Source organism: Salvia splendens, chromosome 1 (assembly GCF_004379255.2).
Source record: "Salvia splendens isolate huo1 chromosome 1, SspV2, whole genome shotgun sequence".
NCBI classification, from domain to species: domain Eukaryota; kingdom Viridiplantae; phylum Streptophyta; class Magnoliopsida; order Lamiales; family Lamiaceae; genus Salvia; species Salvia splendens.
Window position 1 is genome coordinate 44,681,714 of NC_056032.1, and position 22,602 is coordinate 44,704,315.

General features: G+C 35.1%; 4 protein-coding genes across 5 annotated transcripts; 1 reads left to right on the top strand and 3 right to left on the bottom strand.

The window, feature by feature from the left end:
- Positions 1 to 1,312: 1,312 nt before the first annotated feature.
- Positions 1,313 to 1,990, bottom strand: LOC121805271 (E3 ubiquitin-protein ligase RNF13-like). The gene has a single exon (XM_042205075.1). The coding sequence runs from the start codon at positions 1,976 to 1,978 to the stop codon at positions 1,499 to 1,501; it is 480 nt and encodes a 159-aa protein (XP_042061009.1). The 5' UTR covers positions 1,979 to 1,990; the 3' UTR covers positions 1,313 to 1,498.
- A 4,983-nt stretch (positions 1,991 to 6,973) lies between these two features.
- On the bottom strand, positions 6,974 to 7,459 carry LOC121792551 (RING-H2 finger protein ATL14-like). Its single transcript, XM_042190541.1, has one exon. The coding sequence runs from the start codon at positions 7,457 to 7,459 to the stop codon at positions 6,974 to 6,976; it is 486 nt and encodes a 161-aa protein (XP_042046475.1).
- Positions 7,460 to 11,357: 3,898 nt separating this feature from the next.
- LOC121801554 (probable enoyl-CoA hydratase 2, mitochondrial) lies at positions 11,358 to 14,308 on the bottom strand. Of its 2 annotated transcripts, XM_042201066.1 has the most exons (9): positions 14,262 to 14,308; positions 13,993 to 14,187; positions 13,017 to 13,186; positions 12,731 to 12,805; positions 12,476 to 12,566; positions 12,344 to 12,395; positions 12,149 to 12,252; positions 11,993 to 12,069; positions 11,358 to 11,640 (listed from the first exon to the last, which is right to left on the bottom strand). In XM_042201066.1, the coding sequence occupies exons 2-9, from the start codon at positions 14,144 to 14,146 to the stop codon at positions 11,470 to 11,472; spliced, it is 894 nt and encodes a 297-aa protein (XP_042057000.1). In that variant the 5' UTR covers positions 14,147 to 14,187; positions 14,262 to 14,308; the 3' UTR covers positions 11,358 to 11,469. The 2 variants fall into 2 exon arrangements, with proteins under 2 accessions (XP_042057000.1, XP_042057009.1); XM_042201075.1 differs by having other exon boundaries at positions 13,044 to 13,186; positions 13,993 to 14,300.
- Positions 14,309 to 18,862: 4,554 nt separating this feature from the next.
- On the top strand, positions 18,863 to 21,767 carry LOC121754803 (pentatricopeptide repeat-containing protein At4g18520, chloroplastic-like). Its single transcript, XM_042150108.1, has 2 exons — positions 18,863 to 18,959; positions 19,598 to 21,767. Exon 2 carries the CDS (start codon positions 19,659 to 19,661, stop codon positions 21,492 to 21,494), a length of 1,836 nt encoding a protein of 611 aa, XP_042006042.1. The 5' UTR covers positions 18,863 to 18,959; positions 19,598 to 19,658; the 3' UTR covers positions 21,495 to 21,767.
- Positions 21,768 to 22,602: the final 835 nt, after the last annotated feature.

Genomic DNA, 22,602 nt, shown 5'->3' on the forward strand with positions numbered 1-22,602 from the left:
GCGAGTGGCCAATACTCGTCTGGTGAGGGCGGTTCGGGCAGCGGGCCACAAGAGTTTGCCTCGCGGGATGAGGAGACCCCGACAAACGATGCCGGGGGGTCCTCCCGTGGGCGCCATCGGCCGCAAGGGAGAAATGCGGCGAAGGCGGCTAGAGGGAGGAGGGGCCGAGCCGAATCAAGCTAGGCGAGCTCGGGCTCGGGCTCAGGGGGACCCTCGAACTCCCTTATGTCCATGTACATGACCGCCACAATGGCGGACACTTCCCGCTTTACGCCCACCCAGTACCAAGCCTGGCTTAACGGAGTTACGTTTATGGCGGCACAACTTGGCATTCCGCCTTCCCAAGGCTTCGGTGCACCTCAACGCCTCCTCCGGGAGATGATTCGCCGGCGGAGTAGTTTTTATTATTTTCTATAAAATTGTATTTTAAATTATGTCATTTTTAATTTTTTAGGATTTTAATTATGTCTTTTTTATTTTTTTAATTTTAAGTTGTATTTTTTTTATGTTGTAATTTTATTTTATTTTAAATGAAGTGTGTTTTTTTAATTGAATTTGGTTGGAAATAAAAATAAAAAAATGAAATTGAATGAATAGTAATTTAAGGGACGGTTAAGGGACGGAGGGTTGCAGGTTCCTTCCCTTAGTTAAGGGATGGAGTAAAAAAGTACAGTGGGGCCCGCGAATAATAATTTCAGGGACGGATAAGGAACGATATAGTGACATGGTTGTGGATGAACTTATTAATTAATCTACCTTCCCCACTTTAATTTGGACCATAAAGATACGAGATTGATTACTATATATTTTGGTCTATATGATACAATTTTCATAAGAATTTTTAACAGTGTAGTGGATAACTGATAACCAGTTATTCAGATTATTTGAATTCATATATCATAGAGAAAATTAATTTGTCATATATTTAATTTATAGTAGTATGTAGTACATGTTCCTATACATAATCGATAAAATTTTAAGTACCATTTTTAGCAATATCACAAATAAAATAAACCTATATTAATGTGCGTGAAAAACATGGTTTTTGAAAATGTCAATTCCGGCCGATTATAGTACTTATATTCTTTACTCTTTAGGCCGAATAACCAATTTTATTCTTACAATACTACTACACGTGTGCAAAACACCTCAACATAACTGTATATATATATGAGTATATGACGTAATGACTTTTTTCTATTCTCACCCAAAATTCCGAGTACACACAAGTGACAAGACACAATATTAAATCTAGACATTTAACTTAAAAACCATCCACCATGGAAAAAAAATCGGTCACCAAAATATTCAGATTATGTCTATATATATTAAATTATAATTGACACATTTATAAATGTATCGACAATTAAAATCGAATACAATATTTATTTTATATTTTTTGCAATGCATATATGCATGCATAAATTTACACAATCATAACTAATACTCCCTAGTATATGTATGAATGATTAAAAGAATTAAACTAACAAATTTCAACTTAAAAATATCCATTATTACATCTCCCAACATTCAAAGCATTCAACAACACTAGAGCAAACTCCTTCTCAACAAAATCATCCTCCTCCTTCGCTAGCAGCCACCGGTGCTCCGCCGCCACCGCCTCCGGCACCACCTCCGCCCGGCAGAGCGGGCACGTCGAGACGTACCCCTTCAGCCACCTCTCCACGCACCGCCGGTGGAAAGTGTGGCCGCACGCTGCCAACTGGCAGCACTCCTCCACCGCAAATTCCGACAAGCAGACGCTGCACTCGTCGGAATCCGGCGGCGGCCGGAGCAGCTGCCTGCGGCTGCTCTTCACCTCCGCGGCGTAGCGACGCCGCGCCGTGAAAATTTGATAGTATTTGACAAAAATGCATAGTGATAATATGCCTAAATGGATTAATTCCGGCATAATTTTGAATAAGAAAATCGAAATATATTTGTTGGGATAGGAAACAAGTTTTGCTATAGCTCTCATAACTTTACGATCAAAATAATTTTGTGGAATCTATGTTTGTTGATGTTTGAAAACTAGTGGATATATAAGCAGGTTTTCAAATTTTTTAAAAAATAAACACGTGCAAGTTCAGACCCAAATGGATTACAATGATTGACTGAAATGATTAATTAATTTACTACTAAGTCAATTCTCATGTTACTAATCGCCTTATCGCTATTATATTTATACATTTGTCACTCTCCCTCGAAAAAAATAGTACTCCGTATAGTAGAAAAATCAAACGCGCCGTTCACATTACAATTTAAAATAACAGTAATACATAAATTAAAAAAAAATTAATCACGTTTCTCAATGATAGTAGTATATTGTAGCCTATCTCAAATCCCAATTTCAAATCGTCCCATATTTTTGAATATCTTTGTCAAATGTAGGAAGTTTATCGTCATCTTTGAAAATAGAAAAATATTGGTTTCCTATTTCATGTCATAGATGGCTCTTTTTTTATTATAAACTATAGACATGGATCAAATTACTAACCACTCTGTTAAGGATGAATGCATTTCATGTTACTCAACTAGACTCATTGATAGGACCGATGTTAGAACCGATGTTGATACTATCCTTGAAATTTACATATAACAAAATAGAAGTACAAAGAAATATGAATACCAATAATATGTCTCAGTGTTAGTATTTACTTTGACTCGATTTGATTAGACTTGGTTGCGTTCGATTATATAAATGTATATAGGGAATAAATAATATATAATAATAAGCATTAAACGAGAATAATGCACCCATAAAGCATGTAACATATGGGTCCTCTTCTAATGCTTATAACACCATAATCCAAAAGACCAAAACTAAGACTAGATCTACACCCTTGGATTTTGAAATGAGTGGATGAGATTAAAGCTCACAAATTTCAATAAATAGTAGACAAAATATCAACAAAAGGGTAATATCGTCATTATGTTATCATATGATAATTTTTGTGGGTGTTTTTTTACATCAACATAGTGTATTACAAATATCAACAATATGACATGAGAATATCAACACAAGTACAAGAAAATATCAACACAGTTTTATTGATATTTTACCTCCACTATATTGAGATTTTGCATATACTATATTGAGATTTTTTTTGCATTTGTTGATAAAATCTGCTTATCAACATGTACGAAAATTGAAATATAATTTATCAAATTTCATCATCCGAACATCGTCGGAACACATTCAATTGAGATCTCGTTGGAATCCTTATAAAATTATCTTTAGTTTGATATATTTTTTGCGAAAAAATAATTTAAATCGAGATAGTTACGTAAATTTAAAGTTGTAAGATGATTTTGATCAGAGAAAATTGACATTAACACCCTTTAAGTTTATTTAATAATTTTTTTAATTTAAAATAAAATCTATGTGACATTATTTCAACCACTAGATCTCTTAATCTAATGACTAAGATTTAATCTTAATATATAATTACTAATTAGTTAGCAATTGATCTCTCCTATGCAACATATATAACTTCTTATATTAAAATATCTATTAACGACTTGTATTTTTGTTTAACTAACTAAATAGTACTACTACTAGTTTTAAATAGTAAGTATATCATTTCAAAGTAAATAAATTAGTATATCATTTCAAAGTAAATAAATTAGACTAAGATTTAATCTTAATTTATAATTACTAATTAATTAGCAATTAATCACTCATCTTCAACATATATAACTTCTTATATTAAAATATCTATTAACGACTTGTATTTTAGTTTAACTAACTAGCTAGTACTACTACTAGTTTTAAATAGTAAGTATATCATTTCAAAGTAAATAAATTATATAATACGAAATAAAAGTTAGTACATAAATACACATAATAGTGGAAGATGAATTCTCGAATTATTAATTCAACCAATCACCGTCTGTGAATTACTGAGGGCCAATTTCCGTGGCCCAAGTTAAAAGCCCATAAAGGCAACCCATTATCTAGCTGCCCAAACCCGATACCCATCTTTCATCTTTCATATCTGAAGTAATTTTTACTTTGTATTTTTTCAGTACGTAAGTACTCCATTAAATAGAAAGTATTGTGATATTATTATTATTATTATTATTTAGTTAGTTAATTATGGATTTACATATTTTTTCATATCTTTTGTCTTGCTCATTAAGTTAGTATCTCTATTATAAATATGACTATTGGTATTCTCATTATTCAATCAATGAAATCATAATTATTTGTCTTTTATCTTTATCTAGTTTTCCGTTTAGAATTTTCGATTGTCGACACAGCACGATTTCTCTGCGACTTTCTTTATCTTTTTCACTTGATAAGGGTTTTTCCCATATCAATTGGTGCTTTCATCGTGTTCTCGTCCTCCAATTATTGTCATGATGTCACACAACTAGGTCGATTATCAGTCCGGACAACCCGCTTACACAGATTGGCAGCAGCCGTATCAATTCCACGCTGCCCTACAGCCGCTACCATACCATCCGGACGGACACCATCAACGTCACATCTACCACGCCCGACAGCCCACTAGTTGGGACCCACCATGGCTACGCCAGATCACACCATATCAGCAACCGCCGTCCTACCAGCCAGATATGTACTCGCCACCACCACCCGGACAAAGTCCTACCTGCTGGGACCCACATGCCTACTGGGAGACACCGGGACAACGTCCATTCCATGAGGTCTTAGCATACGGTCAGCCGCTGCCCCCTACCAGTAACTCAAGTTGGAATCAGCCTGCGCCGCAACATCCAGCCACAGCAGCGGCAAACCCGATTGAAGCGATGCTTGATCAATATTGGAGGCATGCAAAAGGATGGAGTATCGCCTTGATGCAATCGACCGCCGCATCGACAACTATGCAGTGTATGGCAGTTTGAAATCCATGAATGAGTTCATTCTTGATGAAGTTGTTGTCAATTGTCCTCTGAATTTCAATATGGTGATGATTGAGGACAATAAAGCCAATGATAGTGGTGATCAACCCATGGATGCTGCTTATCAGTCCATGAAATATGAAGAAGACACTCCTAATATATCAGTAGAGGCGAAATCGAAATCTGCTACTATGAGGCAGAAAGAAAAACTCTATGTGGAGGAAGAAAAACTCTAAGATAAGAGTAGCAGCGAAGTCATGCTCTTCAACAACAAGTCCTATGCCGGAGATGAGATGCTAATGGTTGCCCCGCCCCCACTCGACGTGACGATCTATCTGTCGTGCATCCCCGATATCGTTGGAGAGGAAGAGGCATTGGTAGATGATGAAGATGAGTATGGTTCTACCAAGGAAGTGAAAAAGATGGTCGCATCGCTCAATGTTGCTCAGGAAGAACATATTGAGTTGATGACGTGGATTAAATCCAATATGAATGGAAATGTTGTTGCTTCAATACAAATCATTTGTGGAGGAGCTGCGAATGATGTCAACTACATGGAATTGGCTTCACAGCCCAATCTGGATGGTTTCCTTATTGTTGCAAAGTTGTACGAAGGGAGAAATTCACTTGTTCTGTGCTCATTTGATCCCGGAGGTAATGCCTCGCAAAGCTTCTGTAATCTCATCGTTGCTTCTTGATTTTCACCTTGAGGACAAGGTGATATTTTCCATATCTTTTGTCTTGTTCATTAAGTTAGTATCCCTATTATAAATAGAACTATTGTTGTTCTCATTATTCAATCAATGAAATCATAATTATTTATCTTTTATCTTTATCTAGTTTTCCGTTTAGAATTTCCGATTGTCGACAGAGCACGATTCCTCTGCGACTTTCTTTATCTTTTTCACTTAACAAGGGTTTTTCCCTTATAATATTGTAATATTGTTTTAATTAGTGAGACGTATTCCCAACACCATCACCATCACAATGTAAATTAATTTTCATACATATATCAAATTATTAATTATCAAGTACGAGCATTGTCTAAAAGGTGCAAGTGTAAAAATTCACCTAGCTAGCAAAAACAAGGCATTTGTCGATAATGTCGTGTCACGCCTGAATCCGACTTTCCTTTAATATGGGTGGGTGCGAAGCGTGAATCATTTTGATCATAAATTAGTTAGTGTCTTAATTCATATCTAGTTACCTAGATTGAAGAAAAATTTCAGAAATAGTGGTAATAAAAATCTCGTAATTATTTGTTGTCGTATTTATACAATTTAATGCAGTAATACCGAAAAGAATAGTTGACTGGATGTTTGATTGGACCAGATTTGAGTATATACACATTTTGAATGATGCAAAATGTTATCCAAATGATCGAAAATGGATATGAATATATCATAAATATCTTGTCACCTATTTGTAACTTTTGTACATAATTTCATTTTCGTGGGCTCCGATCGTCACATGCTCTATCGTAAAAGAACTTCTATTCAGATATTTTTCGATACTCAAGCAAAATTAGTCAAATTCTAATTAAGCTTATTAAATTAAAAAAAAATTATTTAATTATAAAATTTCAACTTTTCTCAATTATTTTATCAATATATAAACGACGTCTTTTAGTGGAAACGATATAAAAAGTAAAAAAAATACATGTTTTTACATATAAATATTATTTTGAATATTAGAAAAAGACGATACATGAAATCTTAGAATTTGATCAGATTATATAAATTAAACAACAATATCACCCTTATTTCATAAATTTGGTTGTGTTTCAACGCCCAGATTTTACTCCTTTTGTACAAAACATTAAAGTTACATAATTGCAACATTAAAAACCGAATTTAATCAAATAAAGTTGAATAGAGAGGTCGTTGGTGATCACTTATTTTAATAAATCCATGCATATAATTGCACATACACAATTAAATATTCACGAATGATAAAAAAGGATAAGGCAGCTCAATGATTAAGATTCCTTGCCAGCCATATTCATCTATACACCAATTTCATTTACAATTTTACATACCAATCTCTCAAAAATAAAAATAAAAATAAAAATAAAAAAAAAATACAACAAAAATCCCAAATAAATTAATCAACTAAAAATCCCATGATTACATCTCCCAACATCCAAAGCATTCAACAACACCAAGGCAAACTCCTTCTCAATCCAATCATCCTCCTCCTCCTCCGCCACCCTCCGGTACTCCGCCGCCGCCTTCTCCGGCACGGCCGCCGCGCGGCACAGCGGGCACGTCGGCGCGTGGGCGATCAGCCACCGCTCCACGCAGCCGCGGTGGAACGCGTGGCCGCACGCGGCCAGCTCGCAGCACTCCTCCCCCTCCGCCGCCAATTCCGAGAGGCAGACGCTGCACTCGCCGGAATCCGGCGGCGGATGCAGCCTTTTCCGGCTGCTCTTCACCGCGGCGGCGTAGGCGCGGCGCGCGGTGAAGAGTTGGAAGTGCTTGTAGAGGATGCAGAGGGCGAGGATGGATAGGTGGATGGATTCGGGGAGAATTCGGAGGAAGAAAATGGAGAGGATTTTGTCGGGATAAGAGATGAGTTTTGCTATTATGCCCATTATTTTGCTATTATTTAGGATGAACAAAGGATTGTATTTATAATGTTTGTGGGGAATGTGATTTAGTGGAATCTTTGATTGTTGAAAAGTGGTTATGGTTACTATGAAACTATTTGGGTTGTGTGTTCTAGTGGATGCTACTAGGGGAGTATGTTTTATTTGACTTTATGAGGAGAAGTTTCTAGGTTGTGTCATTTAGTATAATAAATAAAGATTGCTTGATTAATGTTGTAGTTTTTTTTGTTGCAATTGTGTCATGTCTAAATACAAGAAAAAAGAAATGTGGAAAATGTACTTAGAGTGAAAGTTAAGTATTTTAATTTCATCACCCTCTCATGGGAAGGTCTTGGTATGTTTCATAATTTGTTGTATTCTATATAGGCATATACTCACTATTCGTGTTTTTTAAATGATTATTGAAAATTAAATATTAAGTAAATTATACATAAGGAAAATTATCAAACAAATCACATAATTGTCAAATTCTGGTCAATTTCATACTCTTTCCGTCTCATTATAAGTGATTAACTTTCCATTTTGGATTGTCATATATAAGTGATGATTTCTTTTATTTTTCGCAAAAAACACATTTATCGTTCTTACTTTATTCTCTCTCTTATTTTATTTTCTCTTTATCTTTCCTACATTTTTCTTCTCTCATATTTTATTCTCTCCATCTAGTCTCGTATTTCCAAAATCTTGAAAATTATGGACTATCATAAAAGATGAAAATTCCGCTTATCCCATTTGCTTCTTTTCAATGAAATATGAGATGGTGTGTTAGCCGATTATAAACACGCTACACACCATATAAATATGTATCCCCTTAAAGATGACAGTTACATAGTCATAACACTTCCACGTGTGTAAGAGCATTAGCAATGGGGCGCCCTTAGGCGCGCCCTATGCACCGCCACGTCATCATTTTTATCCTCCTACCCTCCCACCTGCAGTGTGGTGCCCTAAGGCGAGCCCTATGCATTTTATTTTATTTGAATATTTAAATAACTACAAAAATTGGGAAAAAACTTCATTTCATTTATAAAAATTAATACATTACAATAAGAATTAAAAAATACGCAAACTCAGCGACGGCAGTTACGGGCCCACACTTCTTCAATCATGTCGTTCATGAGCTGGGATATAGAGGAGTTAGAACTAGTGTCGTAGTCGTGGTTCATTTTGATATGTGAGAGAGGTAGAAATATGAGAGATGAGAGAAATGAGAGAGGCGAGATGTTCGTATAACAAGTGAATGAGAAACGAGGTTTAAATAGACAAAATTCGAAAAAAAAAATCAAAAACGCGTGCGATCGTCCGCCGAGCCCGCAATGGTGCCCGATGCCGCGGACGATGGCCTATCGTCCGCGACCATCGTCCGCCGAGCCCACTATGCTGCCCGATGGCGCGGATGATAGGCCATCGTCCGCGCTTCTTCCGCGCCCGAAGCTTAGGGCATGGGCATAGGGCGCGCCCTTTGGCGAGCACCCACAATGAAGGCATCGTCCGCGCCCGAGGACGATGGGGCGTGCCATCGGGCGCCCCATTGTGGGTGCCCTAATGCCGATTGCCACATTATCACATATTTCACCGGAAATTCGGTGAATGAGATAATTGCAAAATATTCATCATTCGTGATTAAGTTTATGATTTTATAATGTATGGGGCAGATCGGACAATCTATCGTGATTTATTTGCTCTATTATATTACTCCATATTACTGAAATTTGAAATAATCAACTCTAATAATTAAATGCTAACCAAAAAATTGGTGAGTTTTGTTTAAGAATGATTAAAATTCAATATGGGATTGAGAAATCAAATTGATTAACTATAAATAAACTAGCTAAAATCAAAATTCCTAGAGAAATTGCAAATGATAGTACTACTAATTGTTGGCCAGGCAAACTGTTTCGACTATTCAATGAACACAGATCAACTAAAGACTGCTAATTAAATGTTATAACCATGTTGGTAAGAATTATCGATGGTCAATTTTGCCAACCTTGTTTCTTGAAATCGCCCAAGTTAATTAATACTACTAGTTAGAACTTAAGATTATCTTAATTTTTTAATTGTTTTTGGTAGTTCAAAAACTCCAAAAATTCTTTCTTATCAAGTTGTTGGGATTTCGTTTAATTATTTTGAAAGCACATGCAATAGTTATGTTGAATAGTTTCTTCAATACTCATGTAACTACAACTGGGACGAAAACATTTAAAAAATAAAATGAAATAAAATCAACACATTTGGAAATATTTTAATTAGTGGATAGATAAGTTCGAATTGGAGTAGGTTCGTCTTCATCTAAATATTTCATATATGACCATCGTCATCAATTCTTGTATTGATCATGTTATTGTTATCCTATTGTATAATTGTGTCTGAAATATTGAATTCTGCAACTTGTTTTGTCCTTTTTTTCACTGTCCTATTAAGACAATTTATTATCGTCTCCGACATGTTTCTTATATCACGTACGATAGGATAATTATAGGAAAAAAACAAATGTTTTTTTTTCTCTTGAATATATGTTGACAATTTCACTAGAACCCATTTTGAATAACTAAGGAATTATTAATGATGTTAATCATTATTTTTTAACAAAACAGTACCTGTCCATAATTAATGTCCTGGTTAGATTTGATTAAATATATATTTTGTATTTTAGAAAAACAGTCTCGTAAATATATATAGTCACCATTTTAAACTTTATTGTTTGGGATGATCAGTATAATCCATCTTCAAAATTTTGATGTAATTGCAAATCGTGAGCTCACATGTTTAGGTACATAACAAGTATATCTTTCATTTCATTTACATATGATCATCCCTTTGTTATCAGATTGGAATTAATAGTACTCCAGCTTTTGATACAATTCATTGTAAATAAATAAAAAAATTATCTTACCGGATGTTTGATTGGATAGGAGAAAAACATTTTGCATCAAACATCTCATCACATGCTAAATTGTTGTTAGTGGTTAGTCCGTCAGTGAAAAATGGAGAGTTTAGAAATAATACGAGTTTTAATATGAAATTAATAAATTATAAAATAATATTCCCTCAGTCCTAGCTAAAATGACATATTTCTTAGCCGACACAAGATTTTAGGAGTTATTGGTTAAAGTGTTTAATTGAAGAGAGAAAATGTGAGTGTAAGTATTAAAGTAGAGAGATAAAGAAATATAGATATTTTAATAGGAGTGAGAAAAAGTGGTTGAGTGTATTAATTGGAGAGAGAAAGTTTTCAAAAAAAGAAATGTGTCATCTTAATTAGGATAAACTAAAAAGAAAAATGTATCAAAACATGACGGAGGGAGTAGAAAAAAAATGATTGAAGTAGTAATTGTTAATGAAGAATAAGGTTCGTGTCATTAGAAAAAAGAGTTAGATTAAAGTGCACAGGCTTGATGTGACTGGAAAAAAATAACGAAAGTGGACTAAGGAGTATTGATTGTTAGGCGAGAATAGCCCCTTAGATAGGACATTTTATGATCAATAATAGGTTTGGGACCGGTTTGCCCAATTCAAATGATAATACCACATTTATTATTGATTGTGATGTTTCGTAAAATTGGTCTTATTTTGAAATTATCTACTTCTAAACTCGTGAATTTAATTTTAAATTCATCAATTAAGGACTGATAAATCATTTAGGCAAATTCTTTTAATCTAATTATCCTTTTATCCTCGTAGTTTATTTTGTTATCTTTAGGTTGTTTTTTCTTTGTTGGTGTATTTATCTTGGGAAAAAATGAGAAAAGAAAATATGTATCATTGTTAAAATTGTGATAGTGCAAAATATTCAACTCCTATAATTTGATAATTTAATAAATATTCACCTGCACATTAAAATGTCCAACAATCTAATTTTAAACTTATTAGTAAAAAAAAATTCGAAGGAGAAGTGCATTTTTATAGATTTTGAGCTTATCGAGCCCCAGTCTAAGCCATCGATTTAAATGATGAATTGTGATTTATACAACAATATTTGTGCAAGAAGCATTTCATCGACCTATATAATTAGGTTTTCTTTTCTCAGCAAATGCAGCCAAACCTTCCAAACGATCCTTGGTGTGCATGATCTGTTCATAGCACTCTTCCTCCAACACCAAACCCGAGTCCACCTCCATTCCTCCATCAATCGCTCGCTTTGCCATTCTTATCGCCACCGGTCCCTGCAGCAAGAAAAACTATAATTAAAGTAGCCATTGATCCAGTGACTTCAGTTATGTGTAAAATGATTAATGTAAGAGACTACTGTGTGTTTATGTGTTGGCCTCGGGGATAAAATGGTTCATAGTTGAGGCGAAAAATCTCAGGTCCAAACGAAGGTTTTTAAGTATTTATTTATCCAACGACATCAGTGTTGTTAACATAGAAGTAAAAGCCCGTTTCTTGGAGTGGCATAGTGATAATATAGCGCGTCTTTACAACAGTGCATAACACCAACTGAAGAAGAATGTTTAATGTGCATCTCTATGATGGATAGAAGAGACAGAAATATCAAGATTGGAATTGGTTGGGTACCTTCTGATTTATAAGCCGAGCAGTTTCAAGAGCTTTCAAGTGAGCCTCGCCAGCCAGGACACAGTGATTAACAAGACCTGCAATGAAATCTTTCGTTAGTATGCCTCGTTTATGGAGCAGCATGCTATTGAAACCTTAAGTCAAATATTTATATACCCATGGATAGAGCGTCTTTGCCACCAACTATCCGACCAGTGAAAATAAGTTCCTTTGCTGTCGATTTTCCAACCAATCTAGGAAGCCTTTGTGTTCCCCCAGCCCTGAAAGAGGTTTTTCTCCGCATTTAAGATATAATAGCAGCCAAAAATGTGTGGTAGTGAAATGACACAGCACCATGGATATGAGTCATACCCGGGAATGATTGCCAGCCCAGTTTCCGGTAATCCTAGCAAAGCATTTTCCCCTGTTCGATTCAATACGTAAATGATCAAGATATTGCAGCAATTTTCCAGTGTATGTTTGGAAGCAAAGATGCAGACTGACCACATATCCGAAGATCACAAGATAGAGCCAATTCAAGCCCGCCTCCCAAGGCAGCACCTTCAATGACGGCTATCGTAGGAATACACAGTGCCTGAGATAATAATAATAATAAAGGATGGGAGACTAAGATCAATAGACACTCACAAACAAGCACTTTGGTTGAATCTAAGCCTTGATACTAAGTAATCAACTAGAACAATTGATCCATCATATTATGAAAATAACTTGCCACGAAAGAACAAGGATAAGCATCACCTCCAAGTAGGAGAAAGTGGAGCGCAGTGAGTTCACAAAATCCCGCACTTCAGATGGACTCATTGTCTTCCTCTCCTACAAATTCACTTTTTAAAGGAAGTGAATTCTTGAGCATATAAACCAGAATCATGCTAATAAAAAAAAGAGCAGAGTACCTTAAGTTCATTCAACCAACAAAAAAAACAGTCTTATAGTTCTAAATTCAGGTTAGAAAGGGGATAATCTACTTCAAATTAAAACTATACCGTTTATTAAGTTTTTACTAGTTAAGTGTGGTCCAGATTACCTTCAAATCGGCACCTGCACAAAATACCTTGGGGACAGAACTGCTGATCATCAAAACTTTTGCTGTCTGGTCTCTGTTAACAGATTCAAGGGTATGCCGCAATCCCCTCAGCATGTCTCTTCCAATAGCATTTTTCGAGCTAGGCCTTTCCAAGTTAACCTCCCAAATCCCTGTAGGTAATAGATGGCTGTTAGAAGCCAAATAATAGCTAAAGAAAAGCACCTAAGCTCAAAACATCCCTAACGTCAAGACCATGAATCATCAGCTAAAGTTTTCGCAAAAATACATCTTCTCCAGACTGTAATGCAGCATTTAAAATACAAAATCCTCCCTTCCCCTAGAGCTTTGGAAACTCCATCATTAAATGGATATGAACTCTAGTTATTCCATTCTACTTGTACATCACTTTCCCCTTAAAAATATCGAGTTATTCTATCAATCGATAATTAAATACTACTAATATTTATACGGATTTTCGAATTATTTTACTGATACAACATGCATCTTCCACTCTTCCTCTTCGTATGCTTCGAGAAGGAAAAGTAACACGATAATACTACCAGAATCAATTTACTGTAGAAAATATGTTACTTAATGAACACATTAAGAAAATGATCATTTCTAACACCCTTCTCCAATAGGAATCTTCAACACAATTGTTCTTCATATCCCAACTATATGCTCAGAATCACAAAATTTGATCGTTGCAAAATTCTGGTTCAAAATTCATAAAATCTGTTGAATTAACACACCGTCTTAAACATAAAATGACTATCTCAAACGAATATCCGTTGATTAACCACTCCAGCAAAAAAGATATTGATCTGCTCAAACCAACTAAACTGAATTCACTAATAATAGTATCAACATCAAACTCGATCACAAAAATTCCACCGATTCACCATTTAAACAACACCAAAAATGAAGAACAAGCAATAAATATTTCATCAAGTAGCACAATATAACAAACATTTACCAGAATCAGAATCAGCGAGTTTCTGCAGTTTCACGGACTCCGAAACAGACTGCACCAAGAGCGTTCTAGCACTCTGGAATCTGAACAGAGGCGAAATAGAGCTCTGAAACTTGGGATTCTTCAACGATTTCGATGCAGCGGCAAAAGCTACCATTTTTTCCAATCCAGCGACGAAGCTAGGGATGTGTGGAACTCCTAAACCAAATCCACAAGTGAATCAAACGCAATTCCAGCTCAATTTAATGATTGAATTATAAGTTGAACAATACCAAACGGAACTAATACTCGCAGTGAAGTTGGAAATTTTGATAGAGAAGATTGAAGATGATGCAGATGGAGATTGGAGTATTTATTTATAGAAGTCTTAAATTTGGGCCTATGATTGGGCCGATAACTCACATTAACAGATTAGTCAGCCCATTATACATCGGGCTGCGATGCGAAGGCCCTGTTTGTGAGTTTTGATAAATTATTGAGCTCTGGGAAGGAAAATATGTGAAAGTAATTAGCTGCGTGAGGAAATAACTTTTACACTACCTTAGTTTTATAACGAAATATAAACGTAATAATTTAGTGGAGCAAGAGGTCTATTTATTAAAAAATAAATTGTGTCTATAAATCGTGAATGTCCAAAATTGACAAAATTAGTCATTACGAACTGAGGATGTATCTTATATCCACTTTAGATATTTTTTAAGGCAAAATTAAGATCTCTATCATTGTTTACGAAAAATAGTTTTATCCGTGGATGAAATAAATTTTAATTCAAAATGGTGAAATGAGAGGTTAAAAAAATAATTTATATATTAGTATTATTTATTAGTAGAAAATGAGATTTACCTTACTTAAAAAAGGGACATTTATTATAAATAGAAAAACATATTTTATTTTAATGAATTAACAAAACTAGAAAATTGTAACTATTTTTTTGGACGGTGATTATGAAATAGTAGAACGTAATAAATGCTTTAATATGTGCACACGAACTAGGTAAAGTATCCAAATAAATCAAATGTATCACAACCAAATCTCTATTTGCCAAACATATAAGTATATCTTCGCATTTGTCATTCCTTTTCCATATTATCTGCCCCAGATTAAATCTCATTTTGAGTTGAATGTCAAATAGTATTGGGGCATACGCAAGGTCTAAGTTCTCTCGCATGTAACATTACCAATTGACCTTGTAGTCTGCGTTGAACAAGATATATACTCTATGACATGAACATGGGCAATTTAACTTGTTTAACTGAAGACAGCTTTACAATCCCCGGCATTTGCTCTATATAACCGTCCTCCCACTGAGACGCTGATAGGGGTTAAGTTCCCTATCGAGAGGTTTGTAGAGCACGCTAAAATTGAACGGAGCAGAAGAGATAATTCCCTAGTTGAAGTTCTAGGGTTTTTGGAACAAGAATGAGAATAGAAGTTTATTTCATATTTATCAATGAATGAAAATACGATATAGAATTTTAAACCCTAACATATGTCTTGCTAATCAAGAAACATAACTAAAATAAAAGATTACAAAAGATATAGAGAATAAATAAAGATAACCAACTAAAATCAAAGATACGTTAAAATATTGGAGATGATCTTCGGCGAGATTTGCTAGATCGAGGAACCTATCAGACGCATACCAAGCAGCGGGACGTTGCTTCCTCATTCGTAGCCGACTGCAGATACTCTCTTTCTAATGCCAATAATGAAGAATCCAACATATGAACGGACATTCCATTAACATCAGACAAATCCTGCATCAGATGGATAACAAAATCAGGGGATTAGCATTTCTATCAACAACATACATTGTGTACATTTTTAAAAAGAGCAAAAACCTACTTCTCACAGTTTCATGCAGACGCTCACTCATGAACTCAGAAGCTTGGTGACCACCGTACCCATCATAGATTCCGACGAATGTACCATTAGGACCAAATGGAACCAAACTCATTCACCCCGACTGAACCTGGATAGAGCTCTGTGCTGTGATTCTGTATTTCACAGCTGCCATAGAGTACTCCCCCCATTGGTGGCATTTTTCAGTAATATTCTCTATATTCGGTAATATTCGTTATACCGGCATACTTTAGGTAGACCGCGGTATAAAAAAATTTATACCGTTACCGTATCAAAAACTTACAGTACGGTGTTGTACTGTACCGAGAATTACGGTTTACCCAAAATTCGATAATTTTCGGTGCAATACAATCAATATACTACCATTTTTGGGTATTTATGCCCCCCCCCCCCCAAATTAGATGGGTTAAGATTTGTATAAGATCGCTGCATGGCTCAAGATTTGTTAGACACGTTAGGACTACCAGGTCAAGATTTGTTAGATGGGTTAGGACTCTGCCCATAACTACCAAACACTTTCCAAATTACAAATCCGTCGTATATATGGACTTGGGTCCAAAAATTCTATTTAATAAATTTTGACTAATCGTCGTCATGTTCAAATATTTGCTATATGGATTACGTATGTAGAATTTTTTACTAGATAAAACATTCATACATATATGGGTTAATAGGTGTGGGCATGCAATATTTTAAAGGGATTATTGATTTTGTCTTTACATATTATAAAGTGGGAATTAGGCACTATAGCTTTGTAATATTTTATTCTTTGTTTCTTATATACATCTTTTTTTTTTGGGTCCCAACTTCCCTCGCCTATTGTGAAATGAAATTTGACTAAAATGTGACTTCACCAAAAATTTAGCCATTGAATTTGGATCAAAACCCAACTAATCAGTCTTTAGGATTATTCAACTTTAAAAAAATCAATTCTCGTCACACATATTTCTCCAATTTAAGTCTGGTAACACTTGTATCGCATGCTCAATTTGGACAAATATCTCTCTCTCTCTCTCTCACACACACACAGAGTGAAAAGGAAAATGTGTGGTACAATCTATTTCCGAATATTGTCAAAACAATAATGATAATGCTATAAAAGGATTAAAGTAATTGTCGTACTGTATATGAAGAAACAAGGAAAAGGGACCAAGGTTATTGCTTCACATTGTGCTTAAATTTCCCTCTTCTTTCATCATTTATGCACCATTTTGATAAATCCAACCTTGATGTATTAATGCCTACATATGTTATTTTATATCAACTCTTTCTTCTTGTTTAGATTTGAAAATGTTTTGTGTTGTGTGTTAGTGATGTAATTCTATGTTGAAATATGTATTGCCTGTTGTGGAGAAGTGTGGTGTAGTCATTCAAGAAACTACTAGTACTATACATGATTATGCTCCATTATTATTGATCATGCTTATGTAATTTAGTGGAATCTCCTATTCAATTAATCAAGAGGTTAGGTTGTTGGAATCAATAAATTAATTAGGTTGTTAAAATGAGTTTTGTGTTTGGTGATTGGTTATATTTCTTGTCTTAGAAGACATTTGTGACTCTTGATTTTTTCAATCTTTTGACAAGGGCAGCTTGTTGTTTGGTCTAGTTCATCACCAATGTCGCTAAGATACTAAAATGGTAAGCTCACACTCTTAAGATCATCTACCTTGGTTTATTATGCTCAACCATGTTGTAAACTGCATGGAGCTGGCCAACTCACAAGCTCAAGCTCATCTACCAACCTTATGATTGGGGACTCAAAAATTAGCCTATTCTTACTTGTTGGACTTCAACTCCAGATATTTTGATCATTCAAACATCAAAGATTTACTTATTGGGAATAATTTAGTTTTTCTTTTCTACTTCACTAGAATACAAGGCTCTTATATTTATATTTTTCTAATACAAATCTTGATTTATTTGTTGTTTGGATATAAATAGTTAACACAATTTTTGTGATTTTAAATATTTCAGATTCATGCATAGTATACATTTTATGAATTTCTGAATTACAAGTTTCCAAAATTCTTTGAAAAAAGCTATGCTGGTGATATGATCAATTGCTAACTAATTAATAATTCAAAAATAAGATCAATTCTTAGCCATTAGATTAAGAGATCCAATGGTTAAAATAATGACAAGTGTATTATATTTTAAATTTAAATAATTAGTAAATAAATTTAAAGGGTATTGATGTCAATTCTCTCTTATCAAAATCACCTCAAAACCTTAAATTTACGTAACTCTCTCGATTTAAATTATTTTTCGCAAAAAATATATCAAATTAAAGATAATTTTATAAGGATTCCAACAAGATCTCAATTGCATATATTCCGACGATGTTCGGGTGATGAAATTTGATCATTTATATTTCAATTTTCGTATATGTTGATAAACAGATTTTATCATCAAATGCAAAAAGAAATCTCAATATAGTGTATGTAAAATCTCAATATTGTGTATGTAAAATATCAATAAAAATGTGTTGATATTTTCTTGTACTTGTGTTGATATCCTCATGTCATATTGTTGATATTTGTAATACACTATGTTGATATAAAAAAAACCCATGAAAATTATTATATGATAACATAATGACGATATTACCCTTTTGTTGATATTTTGTCTACTATTTATTGATATTTGTGAGCTTTAATCTTATCCATTAATTTTAAAATCTAAGGATGTAGATTTAGTTTTAGTTTTGGATTATAATGTTAAAAGCATTAGAAGAGGACCCAGCCAGAGTTGATGTACATCATAAAATTTTGCTCATCTTGTATTTAATGTGACCATGTAAATGACAAAAACAAAAATAAAGGAATAAAATAAATTTAGTCAAACGAGATATATCATTCGGATTTTGATAGACAAACCAAAATTAACAAGTAAAATATTAAAATCAGACCTTTATTTTGACGGCCCGGTGGTAGGCCCAATTTAGTTGTTAATTACCCAATTATAAGCCCAAATTGAGACAAATAAAATATCTTTCACACAAATGGAAAAATGCAGCATCACTCTATTCCCGCTGTCTCTCTCCCTCCATTTCCGCTTCTTTCTTCTTCTCTCTCCAAATTTATCTACACTCTATACGCATATTGGTAAGTACGTGATTTTGTGCTTGTGAAATACTTCATATTTGGGATAAAAAAGCTTCGAAACAAGGAAACCGTGTAATTTTGGCTGTTTTTTTTGGGATTTCATGAAATATGTTTCCAATTTTTTTCTGTCTTCAACTGTATTTGCTTCACAGTGAATAGCACAATTAGTTTCTGCTGTGTTTTTGTGGTTATGTAGTTATCCTATGCTTGAATTGAGCTGGAATTGCGTTTTTTTACTTGTGGATTTGGTTTAGGATTTCTTTGAATTTCTGTATGTGCTGTGAATTTGTGTTTTGTTTAAAAGATAAGGATTGAATTTAAAGACAGTTTATTCGAATTAGCCAGAAATATGTGCTTCAAGTTTGTAGATTGGTTAGGTGAACGTCTTTGGACTTAATATTGTGTGAATATGGCCACGGTAACAACTGGAAGGTTTAGAAATTTATTTTTTTTAGAATTAATTTGGGATTTTCTTTGAATTGTTTGTGTTTAATCTTGCTTGATTTGGACTAACCTAGCTATGTTCGGCGTAGTTAGTTCAATCTTTCTGATGATGCCGCTGCTTTTGAGGTTGTGAACATAGAATTATTGTGTGATTTGCTATATTTTGATTGGTGTTATGCATTTTCTTTATACAGGAAGAAGGTGCAGTAGATTATATAGAATCTCATCTTGGGAAAATCTAATACAAATATTTCAATGTTCTCTTCATCATGTACAATTACGCTGTTGCCGTGTGTATTTTTACGTCAAAATCAACCAATTTGCACAGTTGATGCTCATACATCGTTGAATATTGCCAATGGCAAAAGGCATTCTTGGAAAGTAAAAGGCTGCAGCAGTGTTAGCAGCATTGATGGCCTAAGTTTCTCATTATCTGAGGATTTGGATGGTGACAGTAATGTGAAATTGGATGATACCAACCCCAGTAATCGACACATAAACTCAATTACGATAGGCCGTTGGGTTCAGTCTTGTTCCAATGTACGCGAGGTTAAGAAACTACATGCTGTTGTTAGTAGGAGGATGAGAGATCCAGTAGCTTATGTTAATAATAACTTAATCAGTATGTATGCTAGATTTGGGGAGCTTGTGGCTGCTCGTCGGGTATTTGATAATATGTTGGATAGAAATGTTGTGTCTTGGACTGCAATGCTGAATGGCTACCAGAGACATGGTTTAGGTGATGAAGCGTTGAGGTTGTTCCTTGAGTTTGTTAACTCTGGTCTATACGGGAATGCGCAGACATACGTCTGTGTACTGAATCTGTGTGGCAGGACGTTTAACTATGAGCTTGGAAGACAGTTGCATGCTTCCGCAGTAAAGAATCAAGTAAGTAATTACATCTTAGATTGTACTATTTTGCATTTTTATGCTCAGTGTGGTGATTTGGGTAGCTCTTTTGAAGTCTTTGACCGGATGCAAAATCGGGATTTGGTTGCTTGGACGACAATGATCACAGCTTGTTCACAGCATGGGCGGGGACAGGAGGCTTTTGCATTGTTGTCACAGATGTTATCTGAGGGACTTGACCTTAATGAATTCACTGTCTGTAGTGTATTGAATGCTTGTGGTGAAGAGAAAGAGCTCAGATTTGGTGAACAGTTACATGCTACTGTCGTTAAGAAGGCGTATGATATTGATGTTTACGTGGGGACGGTGTTGGTGGATTTGTATGCAAAGTGTGGGAAGATTGAGGAGTCGAAGTCTATTTTTGATGGAATGAAAAGGAGAAACGCTGTCACTTGGAATTCTATTATAGCTGGATATGCTCGTAATAACCTTGGTGACGATGCCATAAGACTCTTCCGTATAATGAAAAGATTAAGGGTGCCTACTGACAACTCGACCATGGTCAGCATCCTTAGAGCTTGTGGCTTACTCAAGGCTTTATCGACAGGTAAAGAAGTACATGCGCAGATTTTCAAGAATTTCGAACCTAGCAATATCTTCATAGGGAGTGCACTTGTATGGCTGTATTGTAAATGTGGGGATTACGCCTCTGCGGCCAAGGTTCTTCAAAACCTCCCAGATAAAGATGTGGTTTCGTGGACTGCGATGATTTCTGGCTGTGCTCGCCTAGGTCACGAGCATGAAGCCCTCGAGTACTTAAAGGAGATGCTGGGTGAAGGTGTGGAACCCAACCCGTTCACGTATTCTTCAGTGCTGAAAGCTTGTGCGAATCTGGAAAGCGTAAGGCAGGGGGAGCTCATTCACTCATCCCTAAACAAGACGCCTTCATTGTCCAACGTGTTTGTTGGGAGTGCTCTGGTTCATATGTACTCGAAATGTGGACATCTTTCTGAGGCGGCTCAAGTCTTCGACAGCATGCCTGAGAGGAACTTGGTCTCGTGGAAGGCGATGATCGTAGCTTACGCGAAAAACGGGCGCTGTGGAGAGGCTATGAAGCTCATGTATCGAATGCAAGACGAGTGCATTGAGGTAGATGACTACATCCTCTCCACTGTTCTTACATGCTGTGGTAAGTGGGAGAAAGGGGAGTCGTTGCCTTCGGAAAACTGTCTGCAGCCTTAAAAATCTTACAAGATTTTAAGTAAAGTTTTAGCATCATGGATTTGAAGGGTGGGTGGTCAAGAATGCAACATCTGTAGCTCGAGATTTTCGGCTTAGCACGGTTAGGCTTTTCATGTCGTGATCGAAGTTGAGGGATGAAGATGAAGAAGTTGCCTTCTGTTTGGATGAATTCCTGTTGAATGATGTTTGTCTATAAATGTGAATATGGGTTTTATTTGGCAAAATTTGATGCAAAAGTATAAATCTTGCTGGATTCTTGTGTTACAAATGTTTCATTAGATGCAATAGAATTTCCGAAACTGGCAAGATCAAGATTCAAGCTGTAGACAATCTCATTTTGGAAAATGAAATTATGATTCTCTCTCACTCAAGATTGCCTGAATCAGACAATGGAATCCAAAGAAAATAGTGCAAGCCTTGACTTATTACAATAGAATCCAAATCAAAAAGCAACTTCGAAGGACCAGTGACGCCCAAATTTGCTTGCTTCCCACGCCCTAACTAATCAATAAATCCAAGTTTGTCCCAACAATTAATATAAATATAAATATTGCTCGATATTAATGAAAAACTATGAATTATTTTTGTTATTCTGGATTCTATTTGTTGTTTTTCATCATAATTTTTTTTATTACTATGAATTTATCTAGTCATTAGTTTCCATAAGAAATCAGGCTTCCAAAGCTAAATCCCAATTCATAAATAATAAGACAAACGAATCCCAAAAAAATACTCCCTCTGTCCCCGAATAAGAGTCGCTAATTTCCATTTTGGGTTGTCCCCCATTAACAGTCACTCTTCATTTTTACCATAAATGGTAGTAGGTCCCACATTCCACTAACTCACTCCACCCACATTTTATTATAAAACCAATATAAAAATGTGGGTCCCACATTCCACTAACTTTTTCAACCAACTTTTCTCTATATTTCTTAAAACTCGTGCCCGGTCAAAGAGCGACTCCTATTAGGGGACGGAGGGAGTAATGTTTTCGTATTAATAAAATAATCCTAGTAAAAAATCAACTCCTACGCAAACTAGAGACTATCACAATATTATAGTGGCATAAATTAAGACCATTTTGCTTGCCTCCCACGCACTAAATAAT